Consider the following 22,378-nt stretch of genomic DNA (forward strand, 5'->3'; position numbering starts at 1 on the left):
TACATTGGAACGTGGCAAATGAAGCTGAAGTGCCTTGAGATCCCTGTATTGCCGTAGAAGAGTGTAAAGACACTGTTTCTCACAAGGATTTATAAAGTGCCACACTATGCATAATCTCTACCATCAGGAAGAAAACTAACAGCTGTCTTTATTTTTATGCTTACAGATGTGGAATATAGAACTTTAAAAACTCATCTGAGCCCTGGTTCAGTAGCTCAGTTGGTTAAGAGTGTTTTCCCCATATGCTAACATTGCAGGTTCGATCACCGGTCAGGGCACATGTGAGAAGCAACCAATGAATGCATAAATAAGTTAATCAACAAATTATTCTGTGTCCTGCTCTCCCTCTAAAAAAATCAATCAGTGCAATTTAGAATAAAATTCCATTCAAAATCCTAGACAAACAGCTATAGACAGCTTTAATAACAAAATGCAAAGACATTCTCTATCAATTAAGAGACTTAAAATTATTTAATTATAAAGTACAATAATAGTACTATAGACAAATAAGCCACAGGAACTAAATACAAAGCCGATGAGCAGACGCCTGCACAGACTGAGACGTAAAGGCACCGCAGGCTCTCCACAGAAAGAGGTAAAAGTGGCTTTTTAAGCCTGACCAGGCGATGGCACAGTGGATAGCGTAGCTTCAACTGAGAGGGACTGGAGGGAGTGTTAGCTACAGGCACTAGGGGCTGCCGCCCTGGGCATCTGCTGACAGGAGGGTTGGTGCATCTAGTGTGCTCAGATCAGCACATCCCGGTCAGTGACTTTCTGAAAAACAGCAGCACCATGAACTACTGAAGAATAATAGAAGAGGAAGCAGATTTTTGTCCTGAAAGAATGTACAAGCTTTTAGCAGTAGAAGGTGAGATGTGTCTTAACATTCCAGCCTCTTTTTTCTCCTGAGGTGTATCGAGATGCTCATCTCAATCTTTGCTAACAGCTTCCTGCTTATCTGGGGTCTTAGAGCAGTCCCTTTTTTAACTGTTTACTTCCTCAGTCCTTCTATGTTTTTTGTTTCTTCTACCTGCACAAAACCTCTGCACCTTACAGAAATCTTCCTAACAATTCAGAAATAACTAGCTCTAGAACAACTTAGTTTCTTTCTCTACCTTCAAAAAGTACCTCTACACCTGTTAGGTTGGGGTCTAAGGCCCCTGACCAAAAAATCCTCTACTAGCCTGGTTCAAGAGATCTGGCACCAGGGCGGTTCCTTACCTCTCCACCTGAGAAAAACTGACGGATTTTCCACCTCCCCTCACCACCTACACCTATATCGCCACTGGGGCAAATTTTGATTAAGTGATCTGCTGCCCCAAAAGTCTCCACCAAAATTAATCTTGCTAGCCTTGCTCACTACGCCTACAAAAGCTTAAATCCCCAGGCTTTCGAGGCTGACGCCATTTTGGAGTCAGCCCACCTGTTCCCAAATGCATCAATAAATTTCTTATAAACCTCATCATTCCTGACCTGTGGTGGTGCTGTGGATAGGGCTTCAACGTGGAATGCTCAGGGCTCTGGTTTGAAGCCCCAACCTTGCCCAGTCATGACACATGTAAGGTGCAACTACAAGGTGATGCTTCCCGCTTCTTCCCCCACCTTTCTCCTCTCCCTCCCTCCTTCTCTCTCTCCATTCCTCTCCCCTCTCACTCCCCCCTCTCACCTATCTCTAAAGTAAATAAATAAAATCTTAAAAAATATGCCTGAACAAGTAGTCATGCAGTGGATAGGGCATCAAACTGGGAGGCTGAAAACCCAGGTTCCAAACCTTGAGGTCACTGCCTTGAGCATGGGATCATAAACATGACACTAATGGTGGATGGGGGATGGGGGTGGGAGAGAAACATCCAGCAAACATTAGCCATACAATGGGCCCTCCGAAGCAGAAATAGATTCTGCAAATTACAACCTGGTACCCTGAGGGTAAACACCACAACCTTCCACCAAGTATACACAGGTGCTGCCCAGGCCAAGGCAAAATATAACCAAGCAAACTTAAAAAACATTTGTAGTCTCTTGAGGAAAAGATGGCAGCAGAGTAGGCGGACGCACAGATGCCCAGCTCTCACCACCAAACTGGAATACAAATCAATTTAGGAAAAATCAGCATGAAAAACCAACTCTGAACTACAAGAACAGCTCTCAAAAACCAAGGAGCAAAGAAGAAGCCACAACAAACCTGGTAGGGAGCGCCTGAATCTCCCCTGCTTACAGGAACGGAGGGGGTGGGGGGTGAGGCTGAGAGCCCAGAGGGGATCTCACACAAAGGAAAAGAGCAGAAACTACTGCTCACAGCCACTTGCCTGGCGACCAGAGAGCGAGGTGTGTTGAAAAGACCAGCTTATCTCCCAAGCAGATAGGAAAGAGAGAGGGACAGACTGTGAGGGGCTAAGGAATGAAGGAGACGACCTAAAAAAACTGACTCATCTGTGCTGGAGGCAGCCATAGCTGGGGGAGGGACTGAACCTTTCACAAAACAGAGCTGAACTGCTTCCGGATCAGAGATCTCTGGACATCTATCCAGCTCCAATCAGCGCAACAAGACACAGCTGAAAACAAGAAGTGGAGAGGAGGGGCAGTAACTCAGGTCTTCATGGAGATCTGAGATACAACTCCCCCTACTGAAGCTGAGAAAACACCCTGCCCCTAGAGAGATTAATTGGCTAAAGAGGCCTTCAGAGTCTCAGGTTACACCCACAGCATTCCTGGATACAGTTTCAAGGAAGCCCTCTGCTGAGATCAGTAAAAAGACTATCACCTGTTAAGAAAACAAACAAATCAAGACTTCAAAGCTGCCCAAATCCAAAAGTGGATTACAGATAACAGCTGATACCAACCCAAGACCTAGAAATAACTGAAAACTGGAGACAGACAACACCAAGCCTAGACTCAACCAATTCTACAAATAAAAAACCCAAAAACAGACAATGAGAAGATAAAGAAGTGCAATCCAAATGAAACCAGAAACGACACCTTCAGGAGATGAACGGAGTGATATGGAAATAATCAAACTTCCAGATGCGGAGTTCAAAATAATGATTGTAAGGATGCTTACGGATCTTAGAACAACAATGGATGGTCATTATGAACACCTAAATAAAGAAATAGCAAGTATAAAAAAGAATCAGTCAGAGATGACAAATACAATATCAGAAATAAAGACCACAATGGAAGGAATTAAAAACAGGATAGATAGAGCTGAGGATCGAATCAGCGAGTTGGAGGACAACTGCAATGAAGGCATGAAAGCAGAGAAGAAAAAAGAAAAGAGACTCAAAAAGTCAGAGGAAACCCTTAGAGAGCTCTGTGACATGAAGAGAAATAACATCCACATCATAGGGGTTCCTGAAGAAGAAGAAAAAGAACAAGGAATAGAGACTTTGTTCAATCATATCATAGCTGAAAACTTATCTAAATTAATGCAAGAGAAACTCTCACAAGTCCAAGAGGCACAAAGGACTCCATTAAAGAGAAACCCAAAGAAACCTACACCAAGACACATCATAATTAAAATACCAAAGCTAAGCGATAAAGAGAAAATATTAAAAGCTGCAAGAGAAAAAAAGTTATCACCTACAAAGGAGCCCCCATAAGGATGACTTCTGACTTCTCAACAGAAACACTTGAGGCCAGAAGGGAATGGCAAGAAATATTCAAAGTAATGCAGAACAAGAACCTACAACCAAGACTACTTTATCCAGCAAGGCTATCGTTTAAAATTGAAGGAGAAATAAAAAGCTTCCCAGACAAAAAACAACTCAAGGAATTCATTACAATCAAACCAATGCTGCAGGAAATGTTAAGGGGTCTGTTGTAAACAGATCAAAGTGGGAAAAGAATATAGCAAAAAAAGGAATACACCTTTAAAGAAGAAAATGGCAATAAACAACTACATATCAATAATAACCTTAAACGTAAATGGATTAAATGATCCAATCAAAAGACATAGGGTAGCTGCGTTGATAAGAAAACAGGACCCATACATGGGCTGTCGACAAGACACACACCTTAGAACAAAAGATACACATAGCTTGAAATCATATCAAGCACTTTCTCCGATCACAGTGGCATGAAACAAGAAATGAACCACAACAGAAAAGCCCAAAAATTCTCAAACACATGGAAACTAAATAGCAGGTTGTTAAATAATGAAAGGATTAAGAATGAGATCAAAGAAGAAATAAAAAAATTCCTAGAAACGAATGACAATGAGCATACAACAACACAAAATTTATGGGACAGAGCAAAAGCAGTACTGAGAGGGAAGTTCATAGCACTACAGGCACACTTTAAGAAGCTAGAAAAAGCTCAAATAAACAACTTAACCCTGCATCTAAAAGAATTAGAAAAAAAACAGCAAGTAAAGCCCAAATGTAGTAGAAGGAAGGAAATAATAAAGATCAGAGCAGAAATAAATGACATAGAGGCTAAAGAAACAATACAGAGGATCAATGAAACTAGGAGCTGGTTATTTGAAAAGGTAAACAAGATTGATGAACCTTTAACTAGACTCACCAAGAAAAAGAGAGGACTCAAATAAATAAAATTAGAAATGAGAGAGGAGAAATAACTGACACAACAGAAATACAAGATATTGCAAGAAAATACTATGAAGAACTGTATGCCAAAAAACTAGACAACCTAGATGAAATGGACAAATTCCGTGAAACATACAATCTTCCAAAAATCAATCTGGAAGAACCAGAAAACCTAAACAGATGGATTACAACAAATGAGATCGAAGCAGTTATCAAAAAACTCCCAACAAAGAAAAGTCCGGGGCCTGATGGCTTCACAATCGAATTCTACCAAATATTCAAAGAAGAACTAACTCCTATCCTTCTCAAACTATTTCAAAAAATTCAAGAGGAAGGAAGACTTCCAAGCTTGTTTTATGAGGCGAGCATAATTCTGATTCCAAAAGCAGGCAAAGACAACACAAAGAAAGAAAATTATAGGCCAATATCTCTAATGAATATAGATGCTAAAATCCTCAACAAAATATTAGCAAACCGGGGCCCTGGCCGGTTGGTTCAGCGGTAGAGCGTCGGCCTGGAGTGCGGGGGACCCGGGTTTGATTCCCGGCCAGGGCTCATAGGAGAAGGGCCCATTTGCTTCTCCACCGCCACCCCCTCCTTCCTCTCTGTCTCTCTCTTCCCCTCCCGCAGCCAAGGCTCCATTGGAGCAGGGATGGCCTGGGCGCTGGTGATGGCTCCTTGGCCTCTGCCCCAGGCGCTGGAGTGGCTCTGGTCGGGGCAGAGCGACGCCCCGGAGAGGCAGAGCATTGCCCCCTGGTGGGCAGAGTGTTGCCCCTGGTGGGCGTGCCGGGTGGATCCCGGTCGGGTGCATGCGGGAGTCTGTCTGACTGTCTCTCCCCATTTCCAGCTTCAGAAAAATACAAAAATATATATATATATATATTAGCAAACCGGATCCAACAATATATGGAAAAAATCATACACCATGATCAAGTGGGATTTATTCTGGGGAGGCAAGGATAGTATAATATTCATAAATCAATCAATGTGATTCATCACATAAACAAAAAGAAGGAGAAAAACCATATGATAATTTCAATAGATGTAGAAAAAGCATTTGATAAAATCCAGCACCCATTCATGATCAAAACTCTCAGCAAAGTGGGAATACAGGGAACATACCTCAACATGATAAAAGCCATCTATGACAAACCCACAGCCAACATCATACTCAATGGGCAAAAATTAAAAGCAATCCCCTTAAGATCAGAAACAAGGCAGGGGTGTCCCCTTTCACCACTCTTATTTAACATAGCCTGGAAGTCCTAGCCACAGCAATCAGACAAGAAGAAGAAATAAAAGGCATTCAAGTTGGAAAAGAAGAAGTAAAACTATCATTATTTGTCGGGAGCCGATCAATGACTGCTGGCTAACTAGGTCACAGCAGGAGAAGATCCACAACTGCTAATTGACAAAGTCACAGCAAAAGAAGACCAATGACTGCTGGTTGATAGAATCACCGCAGTGAAGACCAATGGCTGCGGGTTGACAAAGTCACCGCAAAGGAAAGGCACAACGATACTTCCCCCTTTGACCTTTTGAATTAATTAGGCCTTATGTCCCTGCTTTTCTGGGTGTGTGCTATTATTTATGGCACAGAGATAATAGTACCGTGCTTTCCCTGTAGATTCATAGTAATTTCTTTGGAAATGAGACAGAAGGTGTAAGTTCCACAAAAAAGCCTGTAAGCCCCTTGAACTGGGCTCATAAACTTAAGGGGCTGGCCATGATATCCGTCATAAAGGGTTAAGTTCGTAGGAGAATTTCTTCTTATTAATCATGTTAGAAAGAGTAAAGTTAGAACTTAACTAGTGTATGAATATAGTAAATGAATAAAGTTTAACTAGACATTAGAATCTTAGGTAAGGTGGAGTGGAGTGGCCCGTTGTATGGCCTTGGATGGAAGCACAGTTGGCAAGTAAAGAATGTTTCCTTAAAAGACTTGTTTTGTGACAGAAGGCAGTTGTTGGGCTATTCTCAGTAAAACATTCTCATGAGATTTTTGTATTTTCCAAGAATAAGGAGAGGAATGTGGTGGAATCCATAGCAGCAATAGCAATTAATGCCTTCTGATATTATGTTGCTACTAAGCTATCTTGCAGGTGCACTCTATATATCTTTAAGCAAAAGTTACTCTTGATGATAGGCAAATTTCTTTTTTCTTTTTGTATTTTTTTGAAGCTGGAAACGGGGAGAGACAGTCAGACAGACTCCCGCATGCGCCCGACTGGGATCCACCCAGCACGCACACCAGGGGGCGATGCTCCTCCCCTCCGGGGCATCGCTCTATCTCGACCAGAGCCACTCTAGCGCCTGGGGCAGAGGCCAAGGAGTCATCCCCAGCGCCCGGGCCATCTTTGCTCCAATGGAGCCTTGGCTGCGGGAGGGGAAGAGAGAGACAGAGAGGAAGGAGGGGGGGTGGAGAAGCAAATGGGAGCTTCTCCTATGTGCCCTGGCCGGGAATCGAACCCGGGTCCCCCGCACGCCAGGCTGACGCTCTACCGCTGAGCCAACCGGCCAGGGCTAGGCCAATTTCTTAATAAGCAAAACTTTTGAAGTCTTGTGAGAAAAATTAGGACACTGCATGAACTCAGGACCATTTGCCTGAGCAAGCGGTGGTCCTTTGCTAGTCCTTGATAATTTCGTCTGCTATCTCTCTCTGCGCCCTTGACTCACAACAACAGTAAGGTAGAGTTATTAATTAGTACTAATCTTTTAGAAGTTTGTACCAATATTGTTATTGCTATTCAAGTTATTGTATAACTGTACTTTGAATAACTTACCACCTGATTTGTAGCTTATAGATATGAATTAACTGTTATCTGGAAATATGTAACCATAGCAAAAAAAAAATACCATGTGATTGTAACTTAGTGTGTGTGCATAAAAAAAAAGCTAGGCCAGCATTTGTCAGAGATGCATGGAAGTAAATGCTAACGAGAGAATAAAGAGAAAGAAAAGAATTCGGTTCTCTCACTCGATTCGTGCCGACACCGTCTCTTCCTGTGGGACCTCTGCATTCCCCCCGGGGGCTGGACCCCGGAAACTATTTGGATGACATGATATTGTTTATAGAAAATCCTAAAGTCTCAGTCAAAAAGCTACTGGACCTGATAAATGAATTCAGCAAAGTGGCAGGATATAAAATCAATACTCAGAAATCAGAGGCATTTTTATACACCAACAATGAACAGTCAGAAAGAGAAGTTAAGGAAACAATCCCCTTCACAATTACAACCAAAAAAATAAAGTACCTAGGAGTAAACTTAACCAAGGAGACTAAAGACTTGTACTCGGAAAATTACAAAACATTGATAAAAGAAATCAAGGAAGATACAAACAAGTGGAAGCATATACCATCATGCTCATGGTTAGGAAGAATAAACATCATTAAAATGTCTATTTTACCGAAAGCAATCTATAAATTCAATGCAATACCAATTAAAATACCAATGACATACTTCAAAGATATAGAACACATATTCCAAAAATTTATATGGAACCAAAAGAGAACACGAATAGCCTCAGCAATCTTAAAAAAGAAGAATAAAGTGGGAGGTATCACACTTCCTGATATCAAGTTATACTACAAGGCCATTGTACTCAAAACAGCCTGGTACTGGCATAAGAACAGGCATATAGATCAATGGAACAGAACAGAGAACCCAGAAATAAACCCAAAGTTCTATAAACAACTGATATTTGACAAAGGAGGTAAGGAAATACAATGGAGTAAAGACAGACTCTTTAACAAATGGTGTTGGGAAATTGGACAGCTACCTGCAAAAAAATGAAACTAGATCACCAGCTTACACCACTCACAAAAATAAACTCAAAATGGATAAAAGACTTAAATGTAGGCCGTGAAACCATAAGCATCTTAGAAGAAAACATAGGCAGTAATCTCTCCGACATCTCTCGGAGCAATATATTTGCTGATTTATCTCCACAGGGAAGTGAAATACAAGAGAGGATAAACAAATGGGACTATATCCAACTAAAAAGCTTTTGCACAGCTAAAGACAACAAGAACAGAATAAAAAGACAAACTACACAATGGGAGAACATATTTGACAATATGTCTGATAAGAGGTTAATAACCAAAATTTATAAAGAACTTGTAAATCTCAACACCAGGAAGACAAACAATCCAATCCAAAAATGGGCAAAAGAGATGAACAGACACTTCTCCAAAGAGGACAAACAGATGACCAATAGGCATATGAAAAAATGCTCAACATCACTAATCATTAGAGAAATGCAAATTAAAACCACAATGAGATATCACCTCACACCAGCCAGAATGGCGCTCATCAACAAAACAACACAGAATAAGTGCTGGCAAGGATGTGGAGAAAAGGGAACCCTCCTGCACTGCTGGTGGGAATGCAGACTGGTGCAGCCACTGTGGAAAACAGTATGGAGATTCCTCAAAAAACTGAAAATCGAACTGCCTTTTGACCCAGCTATCCCACTTTTAGGAATATACCCCAGGGACACCATAGAATGGCTCCAAAAGGAGAAATGCACCCCCATGTTTGTGGCAGCATTGTTCACAATAGCAAAGATCTGGAAACAGCCCAAGTGTCCATCAGAGGATGAGTGGATTAAAAAGCTTTGGTACATATATACTATAGAATACTACTCAGCCATAAGAAATGATGACATCGGATCATTTACAATAACATGGATGGACCTTGATAACATTATACGGAGTGAAATAAGTAAATCAGAAAAAAACTAAGAACTACATGAATCCATACATAGAAGGGACATAAAAATGAGACTCAGAGACATGAACAAGAATGTGATGGCAACAGGGATGGGGGGTGAGGGGAAAGGGGAGGGGGCAAAGGAGAGAGGGGTTCGGGGAGGGGAGGGGCACAAGAACACCAGATAGAAGGTGACAGAAGTCAATTTAACTTTGGGGGAGGGGTACACAGCACAATCACATGTCAAAATAATCTAGAGATGTTTTCTTTCAACATATGTACCCTGATTTATCAATGTCACTGCATTAAATTTACTAAATAAATTAAAAAAAAAACATTTGTAAAGCTTATTTGCCCAACAGCACCCAAACCACAGGCAGTCACCTGCTTCCTCAGAAATACCTTGGAAATACTTCCACATGACTCCTCCAACCACCATAATTCCAGGGGTCCCCACTGCACCACTTCTACTGTGTGATGTGAGAGACAAACCTCCCATCAACGAAAACAATTCGGAAAACTTCAAAGGACAAGAGCACACTAACCTAATTTTCTTCAGCCTGCTAGGAATATAAACTTTATACTTCCACAAACTGATTTGGCGCCTGAAAGCATGAAGAAATAACCCTGTTACGTTGGCCGACGAGGATCTAAAGTGTTAGAAGTAACACAGGCGATTTCCCATACTCCCTTCGAAGGTGATACGTCAGCGCTCCCTCGCTCCCCAAAGCCTCATTGGGGACCGCCATGTAGGGAAACCTAAAGCCCTATGTAAGAAAGCAACAAAGTTGCAGCCTGTACCCTGGGTTGGCTGAAAGGTGGGAAGGTCCTCAGATTATCCTTTTTTGGGGCATTATATCTGGAGTGGAAAGCGAGGGTATTTTCAGAGATTGTAGCTTCCAGAGGAAACCGAAGAAGCAAGCTAAGTTTTGTTCGGTGGTTCAGCAGAAATAGCACATGGACACAGCAGTTTTTTTAAAGTTTGTATTTTTAAAAAGTGAGTTCTTTTAAAAATTTTGAAATGGTCAAGAGATTAGAATTGGTGTAACAGCAGAGAATGATACTCTACAGTGAAGAGGTCATACATCTTGTAAAGGAACACCAACCTGGAACTGCTTGCAAAAGTTTTCATAATATTTTTAAGACCAGAAAAAGACTTGGAGAAATGGGTACTGAGTGAGGCTGGTCATCACCCACCAGAGAGGAAGAGCGGCCTAGACGATCTAAAGTTGTGGTACCAGATCTTGAAGAAAGCCACTGAGGGCAAAGCCAGTAAAGTGGGGCTCCATTTCTCTGCAGCAATGAGAAAGGCACCACCAGAATTGAGAATCCAAATATATTACCATCAATTACTTTTTCACCAAAGTCCCAGGATAAACCAATGGGATAAGTCTTTCATCAGAAGATGCTGGGATCATTGTATACCTAGTGGCAAGGAAATAAATTAAGACCCTTAACTCTAGTCATAAAGAAAAATTAAGTCAGAATAGATTACAGTTTTAAGTATAATATGAGAAAGTATAAAACTTATAAAAGCATACGAGAAACAATCTTCCTGAACCCAAATTAGCCAGAGTTCTCAGAGCAGAAAATTAAAGATGAAAACTAACAGTTGTGTTGAAGTACACAATTCTCATGATTACAGAAAAGAAAATATAATTTAAAATTACGTTAAGGCCTGGTCAGGTGGCTATGCGGATATAGCATTATTCCATCACTGAGGGTATATAAGAGAAGCTAGCAATTAGTGCACAACTAAAATGGAACTAAGTGGAACAATGACGAAATACTTCTCTCTCTTCTGCTCTATCTTTCCCTTCCTCTTTCTCTCAAATCAATGGAAATATCTTTTGTCACAGAGACAAGAGTGTCAGGGAGAGGGACAGACAGGAAGGGAGAGAGATGAGAAGCATCAATTCTTTGTGTGACACCTTAGTTGGTTGTTGATTGCTTTCTCACATGTGTCTTGACTGGGGGGCTACAGCAGACCAAGTAACCGTTTTCTCAAGCCAGCAACCTTGGGCTCAAACCAGATGAGCCCGAGGTCAACCTGGCATCATCGGGGTCTCAAATCTGGATCCTCTGCGTCCCAGACTGACACTCTATGCACTGTGCTATAGTCAGGTTAGGCTGGAAAAAAATGTGAAATACTCATCCAAGCCCTGGCCAGTTAGCTAAGTTGGCTAGAGCACCATGCAGAGAAGACAAGTTTGCGGGTTTCTTTCTTGGTCAGAGCATGTACAAGCAACCAAAGAATGCATAAATAAGTGGAACAACAAAATAATGTATGTTTGTTTTATCTCTATTTCCCTTGCTATCACTATTAATAGGAAAAAAATTTTTTTTCCTCTGAGAAGTGGGGAGGCAAAGGGACAGACTCCCGCATGCACCCAACCGGGATTCACTCGGCATTCCCACTAAGGCAGGGGTCCCCAAACTTTTTACACAGGGGGCCAGTTCTCTGTCCCTCAGACGATTGAAGGGCCGGACTATAAAAAAAACTACGAACAAATTCCTATGCACACTGCACATATCTTATTTTAAAGTAAAAAAACAAAACAGGAACAAATCCAATATTTAAAATAAAGAACAAGTAAATTTAAATCAACAAACTGACCAGTATTTCAATGAGAACTATGCTCCTCTCACTGACCACCAATGAAAGAGGTGCCCCTTCCGGAAGTGCGACGGGGGCCAGATAAATGGCCTCAGGGGGCCGCAGTTTGGGGACCCCTGCACTAAGGGGTGATGCTCTGCCCACCTGGAGCATTGATTCATTGCAACCAGAACCATTCTAGCACCCGAGACGGAGGCCATGGAGCCATCCTCAACAACTGGGCCCACTTTTTTCCAATGGAGCATTGGCTGTGGGAGAGGAAGAGAGAGAACAAGAGAGAGGAGAGGGGAGAGGGTGCAGAAGCTGATGCATGCTTGTCCTGTGTGCCTGGCCTGGAATCAAATCTGGAACTTCCACATTTTTGGCCAATGCTCTCAATAAATAAAATTTAGAAAATTTTAAAATCAGCCTGACCAGGCAGTGGCGCAGTGCATGTAGCGTCAGACTGGGACGCAGAGGACCCAAATTCAAAACCCCAAGGTTGCCAGTTTGAGTGCAAGGTCATCTGGTTTGAGAAAGGCTCACCAGCTTGAGACTGAGGTCACTGGCTTGAGCAAGGGGTCACTCACTCTGCTGTAGCCCCCTGGTCAAGGCACATATGAGAAAGCAATCACTGAGAAACTAAGGTGCCACAACAACGAATTGATGCTTCTCATCTCTCTCGCATCCAGTCTGTCCCTATCTTGCCCACTTTCTGTCTCTATCACAAAAAATAATTTTAAAATCATTTTTTAGTAAAAAACAAAAATACGCGCAGTTAGAATCGTGCTCTCAGAGTCTGTGTTCCTGTCAGCACTGCTCGGATGGCCTCACAGAACCGCAACCCAGCCACTGCCAGTGTTGCTGCAGCTCATAAAGGAGCCCAGCCCAGTGGGGGAGCTGCCCAGGGCCCCGTGGGCAAGAGGTCACAGCAGGAAGTGATGACCCTCATGATGTCTGGAGACAAAGGAATTTCTGCCTTCCCAGAATCAGACAACCTTTTCAAATAGGTGGGCACCATCCATGGAGCAGCTGGCACAGTATATGAAGACTTGAGATATGAGCTCTTTCTAGCGTTCCGCAGGGGCTACCCATACTGCGCACCCACAGTGAAGTTTCTCACACCCTGCTCCCACCCCAATGTGGACACCCAGGGTAACTTCTGCTTGGATAACCTAAAGGACAAGTGGTCTGCCCTATATGACGTGAGGACCATTGTGCTCTCAATCCAGAGCCTGCTAGGAGAACCCAACCCTGACAGCCCACTGAACACACATGCTGTCCAGCTCTGGAAAAGCCCCGCAGACTTTAAGAAGTACCTGCAAGAAACCTACACAAAACAGGTCTCCAGCCAAGATCCCTGACCTGGGCTGTCCTGTCTCTGTCCTTGGGCTTTTTATTTTTTCCTTAGATGGTCTGTCCTTGCCTTGATTTCTGTATAGGACTCTGTATCTTCAGCTGTGATATATATTTGTTTTGTTTTTTAATTAAGTCTCTGGTTGAGATTCTGTGGTGACTATATTAAATGAATATATTTTGGGTTTTAAAAAAAAAAGAAATAAGGAAAGAAGATATTTTAAATTGTTATTTATGGATTTTAGCAGAGAGAAACAGAAAGAGAAAGACAGGAACGTTGATCTGTTCCTGTATGTGTCCCAACCGGAGATTGATCCAGCAACCTCTGTGCTTCTAGTTGGTCTCTAACTCACCGAGCTAGCCAGGAAGGGCTGGAGGGAAATGTTAACAGACTGACATAAATGGAAAGCTTGACTGTGAACATTATTCCTAAATGAAAGCATTGTAAAGATGTCATGTCTACACCCTGGCTGGTGGTTCAGTGGATAGAGTGACTCCCTGGAGCAGTCCTGTCGCCGGTTCAGTCCTGGAAGTACTAGCTTCATCATTAGGTCACCAGAAGAGCCCCAGGAGAAACAGGTAACATATGAGAAGCAATCACTGGGTGTACAACTAAGTGAAACAAGTTGATGATTCTCTATCTTCTGCACTCTGTCTAAATAAATAAATAAGTAAATAAATATGTCATGTCTCCAAAATGTATATATAGACCCAGTGAAATGCCAATGAAAATCCTAAACTGTTATCTATTTTCATTCTTAAAATTTGAAAGAATTTCTCTATCGGTTAATGAGAGCTTCAAGTCACTATAATTCAGACAGTACAATAGACAGACCAGCCAAAGCAGCGTAAAACATGCCTGTGCACAGACTCACGCATAGACAGCATGTGACGGCACAGGAAGTTCTGCAGGGAAGGGGATTAAAATGGTTTTGGGACAATAAGACATCCATGCTAGAGGGGTGGACAAGAAGATGGAACCCTGTCTCAGACACAGAAACATCATTTTGGCAGACGGCTCTAATGGAGCATTACATAATACTTTCAGATACTGAAAAACAGGGCCAAGTACCTCAATAGGTTGTAGCACAGTCCTGATATGCCAAGGTTGCAGGCTAGTTTGTTTTTCATTCAGTGACAGGAGGAGAGGTAGGAACAGACATCTGTATGTGACCCAACAGGGATCCACCTGGCAACCTCACTAGGGGGCCTTGCTCTGTTCATCTGGGTCATTGCTCTATCGCTCAGCAATTTTTACAGCGTGAGGTGGAGGCCATAGAGCCATTGCGAGTATCTGGAACCAACTTGCTCCAATGGAGTCATGGCTGTAGAAGGTGAGAGAAAGAGCGAAGCGAGAGGGAGAGTGGTGGAGTACAGGACGGGCATTGCTCCTCTGTGCCCTGTCGGGTAATCAAAACCGGGTCGTAGGGCCAATATTTCACAGCTGAGTAAACAGGCCAGGGAAAAATTTCAGGTTTGATTTCCAGTTGCAGCACATAAAGGAATCAACCAGTGTGAATGCAGGGATGAGAGAAGCAACAAATTGATGTTTCTCACTCTCTCTACTTTCTCACTTTTTCTCCCTTGCGAATCAATGAATAAAAGTTTAAAAATAAAAATAAGAAAGAATTGGGCCCTGGACAGATAGCCAGGTTGGTCAGGGTCGTCTCGATGCTCAGGGTTGGCAGTTCGATCCCTCATCAGGGCTCACACAGGAACAGAATAATGTTTCTATCTCTCGCTCTCTCCTGTTCTCTCACTCCGAAATCAGAAAATAAATAAATATAAATAAATAAAAAAGACATGAGAAAATTTCTCAAAGTGATAAGATATGAAGAGATTTTAAGAGGCACATAAACCACACTATACACCAGTGGTAGCCAACTTGGTCCCTACCGCCCACTAGTGGGCATTCCAGCTTTCATGGTGTGCGGTAGGAAGCAACCAAAGTATAAATAAAAAGATGGATTTAACTATAGTAAGTTGTTTTATAAAGATTTATTCTGCCAAACTTAGCGAAAATCCGATATGAAGTACTTGGTAAGTTATTATTATATGCTTTATCTTGCTGTAACTCTGCTTTATAAATTTTATAAAGTAAAGATACTTCCCTACTTTATAAATCATCATTACTGTGGAACCTGTGGGCGGTTTGGAAATTTTACTACTAACAGGTACAAAAGTGGGTGGTAGGTATAAAAAGGTTGACTACCTCTGCTATAAACTAATAATATGTAGGCTGGAGGAAATGTAAAGGGTACATCTACTATGGAAAACATTTCCGTATCATCTGTTCGGACTGAAGTTATAAACACACTAAGATACAGCACTTTCACTCTGAAGAAAAGGTCTAAACTATGTACTTTTCCCCATGCAACTCCCTGGAACACACACAAAAGAGTGCACTGCTGAAACAGAAGTACAAGGTTTTCACGGCAGCTGGATCCTAACCATCTGGACTGCAAACAACACAAGTTCAGTTATCGGTAGGAACAACTGCCATGCACTCAGACTACGGCATGCTACGGGAAAAATACCACCTTAGCACTTTTAACATTTCTAAAGGATAGTAAAACAAAAAACACTTTTTTTTAAGTGAAATGACAGAGAGACAAATGGACAAAAAGACAGGAAGGAAAAGGCTGACCAGGCGGTAGCGCAGTGGATGGAACATCGGACTGGGATGCGGAGGACCCAGGTTCGAGACCCCAAGGTCACCAGCTTGAGCACGGACTCATCTGGCTTGAGCAAAAAAGCTCACCAGCTTGGACCCAGGGTCGCTGGCTTGAGCAAGAAGTTACTCCGTCTGCTGAAGGCCTGCAGTCAAGGCACATATGAGAAAGCTAACAAGGAACAACTAAGGTGTCACAACGAAAATCTGATAATTGATGCTTCTCATCTCTCTCCGTTCCTGTCTGTCTGTCCCTATATGTCCCTCTTTCTGACTCTCTCTTTATCCCTGTAAAAAGAAAAAAAAGACAGGAAGGAAGAGAGATGAGAAGCATGAACTCTTAGCTGCGGCACTTTAGTTGTTCATTGATATCATTCTCGTATGTGTCTCGACTAGGGAGATTCAACTGAGCCAGAGACGCCTTCATCAAGCTAGTAACCGTCGGCTTCAATTCAGCGACCACTGGGTTGAAGTCAGGAACATTGGGCTCATGTCTATGATTTCACCCTCAAGCCGATGACCCTGTGCTAAGCCAGCAATCAGGGTTTCAAACCCGAGTCCTCAGGCTCAGGTAGATGATCCAGCCATTGCACCACTGCCTGGTCAGGCCAAAAAACACCTTCCTTTGTGAAGCATATGGAAGAAATCTTCCATGGCTTGCAACTCCAAAAATATTTACTGTGTAAGCATCATAGAATAAATTGACCTGACATTTATTACACACACACACATAAAAAAAAAAAATCACCTACCACATTCAAATTAAGCAAAAAAAGCCTGACATTAAAAAATGTATGATTAGTTGATACAGAAAAAATTAGGCAAAATTAAATAAAGTATAAAAATTGAAAATGATGCCTCATTTGTGGCAGCGCAGTGGACAAAGCATCAACCTAGTACGGTGAGGTCTCTGGTTTTGAAACCCTGGGCTTGCCTGGTCAAAACACATATGGGAGTTGATGCTGCCCGCTCTTCCCTGCCTTCTCTCTTTCTGTCTCTAAAAATAAATAAACAAAATCTTTAAAAATAGATTAAGACCAATTAAATGTATGATAAACCTATAAAGAAAATCATGAAAGTGCTCCATATGGAGAGCACAGGGTAAGTCAAGCCCCCTGATGCTTCACCAAAACATCAGAAACACTCCACGTGGCCTCTGCCAACACAACATGCAAGATCACTGTCACTCGACAGTTAACAACCACACTTTCCTCTCAGCAAATAGACACCAGGTCCCTCCTGAGATAAACGGCTACTTACTCCTTCCAGTCCGGTTTCCCTCCTTTCCTACATTACAAGCCCCTTCTTTTAATTCCTCTTATCTCTCTTTCTCTCTCTCCCCTGGATCACCTCCCACCCTGCTGTCCCCCTTACTTTCACTGCACTCAACAAGCAACTACCCATCTCTCTCCCCTTATTGGAGCAGGAATAGCGTCTACATGATCAGTCTGCACAGCAGAACCCCAAGAATGGAGCACACCTCCCTACCCTCTTTCTCACTGTAAGGTCGGTAGATAATGGGGGATGGTCATGTGGAGAACTCAGACCCGCCCACTTTGATTAGGACCGCCCACAATCAAGCCGGCCAAAGGAAGCTTCCCAGGAACCATTTGGAAAGAAGTGTTTGTCTGCCAGCCAGTGAAATTTCACCTCGTCATAGTAGCTCCACTTCCCTAGAGGGACCCTTTAAATATCTCATATGGTTTAATCTTTGCAACTTCCCTGACCTCCATCTCTCCTCCATCTTTCTTTCCTCGGGGCCAGGGAACCTTGCCCGGTGGGATATGCATTCTGTACTCAATAAAGCTGTTTATTATTCCACACTTTGCGGATCGGGCCCTCTTCCTTCCTTCTCGGCGGGGAAAAATACCTTATACTCATCTCTTCTCAATTCATCTCCCTCTCTGCCTGACACAACAGGGAATGTTGTTGTTCTGCAGGGAAGATGCTACCTTGGCCTTCCTACTACCTGGGCAGGAGCCTGTGCTTTAACATTCCTCTCTCCCAATGGTGATGTAGACCTCAACAACCAGTCTCTCCCCATTCCAGTGACTCAGCAACTCCAGCACAGAAGGGCAGTGCAGCTCAACCCTCTCTTGGTATCCCTCAAAATAACTTCGGGAGTTAGGACAGGTTCAGGAGGACCAGCCACCTCTGCCCTAACCTCAGAGAGAGGGATAGATAGGAACAGACAGACAGAAATGGAGAGAGATCAGAAGCATCAATCATCAGTTTTTCCTTGCAGCCCCTTAGTTGATCATTGATTGCTTTCTCATCTGTGCCTTGACCACAGGCCTTCAGCAGACCAAGTAACCCCTTGCTCGAGCCAGTGACCTTGGGTCCAAGCTGGTGAGTTTGCTCAAACCAGTGAGCCCGGCCTCAAGCTGGTGACCTTGAGGTCTCGAACCTGTGTCCTCTCCATCCGCATCCCAATCCAACGCTCTATCCTCTGTGCTGCTGCCTGGTCAGGCTGAAGTGTTCATTCTTGCAGGCTGCTGCTTCACCCTGTGCACCAGAGGTCCTATAAAGAGGCTGACTAAGACAGAGGGTACAGAAACCACAGGTTGCAATTTCCTCCCCCAGGCTGTGCAACAACGCCAATACCAACCAGTTCCTTAGCAAGTGACGGCCTAAGGACATTTTCATATCAGTCCGGGCCTGCTGACTCTCCTCTATCCACCTTTCCATAAATACTTCACAGACCCTAACTAGCAGGAAGGAGTTACAGAAAGTGATGAGACCTTCATCCCTTTAGCATAAACAACAAAAGGCTGAAATGTAAGGTTCAGGGCGCTTTTAAAACCAGAGTCTTCTATAAAATTATATTCCCCTCTGGGGTAACAGGTGTTTTTTTAGTTTTGCTTGCTTGTACTGGGGCAGCGCCCTGTGTGTATAGACTATGGAAAGCTGCTGCTTGCCCTCAGGGCGGCAGATTGCCTGTCTCTATGGGGAGGAGTGATTTTTTGCTATTGTTTGCAGGAGAAGGGGTATTTCCACCTAGTCTGTTTTGCTGGAGAGTCCAGAGCTAGGGAGAGGGAGAGGGAGAAGGAGCGAGGGAGAGAAAGGGAGAGAGGGAGGGGGAGAGAGAGCGAGAGCTGACGGGCTTGGCAGGCCTGGTGACACTGGTGGAGACCTGTGATCCAGAAGGTGAGTCCGGAGAATGAGCCTGGGTTGTGGAACTGCAGACCGAGTCGTGGACAGGGAGCCCTGTTTGCTGTCCGCGATAACGAGGCTTTAATAAACAGAATGGCCCACCTTCTTCTGGCCCCACAGTTCCTTTACCAATTGCTCGAGTACATTGGGAACCTGCATCTGCACAACCAGGGCTGCAACCACTAGCCTTACACCCCTCACCCAATTTCTTAGTTGGGTTCAAAACAGAACATTTTCCTCCCCCTCTGTGAGGTTGTAGTTAATTGCCTTGTGCTATTCTCTCTTATTGGCTCCCTGGCCATGTCTTGAAAATGTAGCAATAAGTTTATCTCTGCAGAAATGTCAGGGAAGGCTTATATCGGGAAGAGACCTGACAATTAGGGGAATTTAAAGTACAATAATAGTTTGTAAAAGCCTAGCTACTGGCCCAGAGATGCTGCAAACCCGTGGCAGGATGCGGGACTCGCTTGCTTGAAGCCTGTGTGGGGGGTGAGGCACCTGGGATCTTTGGAACTAGCACAGGCCTCCTGTAGACAGTTGAGCCGGGAGATAAACAATTTGGAGAAACCGAGGCATCACTCCAATCCACACGGAAATAATATTACTTTGTACATATACCGGCAGTAAGTAATGCCAGCTGCTTTTACCAAAACCCCTGACTAAATTATAAATACCCTACTCCAACCCTCTCTGTGGCCGTCACAGCATGGTCTCAGCCTTTTCAAATAAATTTTGTTTTTGGAACACACAAGCCTCGTGTTTTAGGTTCGTCCCACGGTATCAACTTTTCATATATATGATATGTGATCCGGACATATATACATATACAGTATACGTAAATATTGCTTCAATACAAACTAATTTATACATTAAATTAACAAGTTAATGAAAGAGCTCAACTATACCAAAAGCTTTTCAAAAACTTGTGGGCCATAGCCTTTATCCTACCTTGCACCCGGCGGGCAAGTAAAAATACACACTGGGCTCCAAAACCCAGTCACACTCAGTGCTCACAAAGCCACTGACTTATCCGAGTTTCCTAGAATCAAAGGTTTCTAGCTCACCAACCTTATTCTCCTCAGTTCCCCATTTCTTCCTTATCCCAGATACAAACTCTACACAGACTGGCATCTCACTCAGCACTCCGCCATCTTGGCTGCTTCTCCTGGCCTCCTCACGTGGCCTCCTTTAGCTGCTGGCTCTACTCTCTCCGCTCTCTCATGCTAACCTCAGGAACCAAGCGCCAAGTCCCGTTTTGCCCCCATTTTACAGTGTAGCTTCACAACCTTTAATCCAATATACAAAGTAGGGAAGTCTCCAACCAAAGTCACCTTCTGAGGCATGATTGGATTGCACCACCCACATCAAAAAGGGTGGGAAAGGCTTAATCCCAAAACCAAGCCCCAGGCTACAAGGATTCCGCCTTAAAAAGACCAATAAAATATGTGTACTTGTAGTGAGATGAAGTGACAGAAATCTTGAGCAAACAAAGTATGAAAAGAATTAATGGCAAACATAAACAATATTAAATAGCCTATCTGGTCTTTAAGAATACTACCGCCCTATTGGGGATAGCTCAGTTGGTGAGAGCGTCGTTCTGATACACAAAGCTTGCAAGTTTGATCCCGGGCAGGGAACATACAGAAATGAATCCAGGATTCTGTCTCTCTCTCTCTCTTCCTTCTCTCTCTAAAATTTAAAAATATAAAATAAAAAAGAATACTATAAATATTTTTATGTCATTAAATTTCGATACTGGATGGATCATATTTTATGAAAATATCCTCATAAAAACTGTTAACTGCAGACACTGTGGCAGGTGAAATTTCTGAGAAGGCAACAGGACGCAGATGTCCACTACAATCCCACTTTCCTATTTCACACTGGCGAGTGGAGCTGATGCTTGAGATAACAAAAAACAGTAAACTAAACAGTAAGAAAAGTAACTAACGCGATATTTAGGAACTACTTATTTTAAAAAGACAATGCATGCACTAAACACATTTTCATTTATATAGCTAGAAAGAAGTGCATGCACCATGTAACTAAATTTATTTATTTATCTATCTATTTATCTATTTACTTATTTAGTGAGAAATAGAAACAGATTTACAGTACAGAAAGAAAGGAAGGGAGATCGAAATGGGAAGCACCAACTTCTACTTGCACCTTGGTTATTCACTGATTCTTTCTCCTATGTGCCTTAAATAAGGAAGGCACGTCTAGGTGAGGTAGTGGCACCTTGCTCAAGCCAGTGACCTTTCTACTCAAGCCCCATATTTTGGGTTTTGAGCATGCCTCCTCGGCCTCACAAGTGGGAACTCTATCCATGGTGCACTACCTCGCGGTAAGGCTAAACTCATTTAATACACACTCAGTCACTAGGTGTGGGGTCCGTGTTGGATATGGCTCTTACCCCTCACAAATACCACATGGCAGGCAGGCCAGCAACCTAAGGAGGAAGACACATAGCCTGGTCCTCAGAAGTTCCAAGAAAGTGTACCGAAGGGAAGTAAGACTTTCCCATATACAAGCCACTGTTTTCTGCTATTATTAGTGTGGCTTTCTCCTGACTCAGAAGGTACAGAAAGAGGAGGGAGGGAGCTGCTCAGGGGTGGTTCTTGTTGGCCCCCGGGTACCAGCAGGCTGCACTAGTAAGTAATAAACAGATCTTTTCCCTCTGCTGCCTGGTGGTTCCAGGTTATCCAATTATCAGGTTGACATCCCGGGACTGGAACTCCTACATTGCATCACGTTTGACTAAGAGACAGCAGGACTTAATTTATGGAGGGAATATGAGTCACCTGCCAGAGGGAATGATATTAAATAAAATGAACATTACATCAGCAAGTAAGAAAGTGTGCGGTTTGGGAAATTTATAAAAGTGTCCATTGCTACATATTAAAAAAGAGCAGCTGGGCCCTGGCTGGTTGGCTCAGTGGTAGAGCGTCGGCCTGGCATGCAGAAGTCCCAGGTTCGATTCCCGGCCAGGGCACACAGAAGAGGCGCCCATCTGCCTCTCCACCCCTCCCCCTCTCCTTCCTCTGTCTCTCTCTTCCCCTCCTGCAGCGAGGCTCCATTGGAGCAAAGATGGCCTGGGCGATGGGGATGGCTCCTTGGCCTCTGCCCCAAGCGCTAGAGTGGCTCTGGTCGGGACAGAGTGACACCCCGGAGGGGCAGAGCATTGTCCCCTGGTGGGCAGAGCGTCGCTCCCTGGTGGGCGTGCCGGGTAGATCCCGGTCGGGCGCATGAGGGAGTCTGTCTGTCTCTCCCCGTTTCCAGCTTCAGAAAAATAAAAAAGAGCAGCTTGCCTGACCTGTGGTGGCGCAGTGGATAAAGCGTCGACCTG

The 22,378-nt window shown here is 43.4% G+C and overlaps 2 protein-coding genes across 2 annotated transcripts in view; one reads left to right on the plus strand and one right to left on the minus strand.

Annotated features, from left to right (window-relative positions):
* The window catches only part of LOC136387051 (zinc finger protein 615-like), a 40,442-nt gene that overhangs the window by 16,324 nt on the left and 1,740 nt on the right, over positions 1–22,378 (minus strand). The gene's annotated exons all lie outside the window — the stretch shown is intronic.
* On the plus strand, positions 12,674–13,213 carry LOC136387055 (ubiquitin-conjugating enzyme E2 C-like). The gene is made up of 2 exons (XM_066358117.1): positions 12,674–12,802; positions 12,890–13,213. The coding sequence occupies exons 1-2, from the start codon at positions 12,674–12,676 to the stop codon at positions 13,211–13,213; spliced, it is 453 nt and encodes a 150-aa protein (XP_066214214.1).

The sequence above is a fragment of the Saccopteryx leptura genome, unplaced genomic scaffold, assembly GCF_036850995.1.
Source record: "Saccopteryx leptura isolate mSacLep1 unplaced genomic scaffold, mSacLep1_pri_phased_curated manual_scaffold_56, whole genome shotgun sequence".
Taxonomy (NCBI): domain Eukaryota; kingdom Metazoa; phylum Chordata; class Mammalia; order Chiroptera; family Emballonuridae; genus Saccopteryx; species Saccopteryx leptura.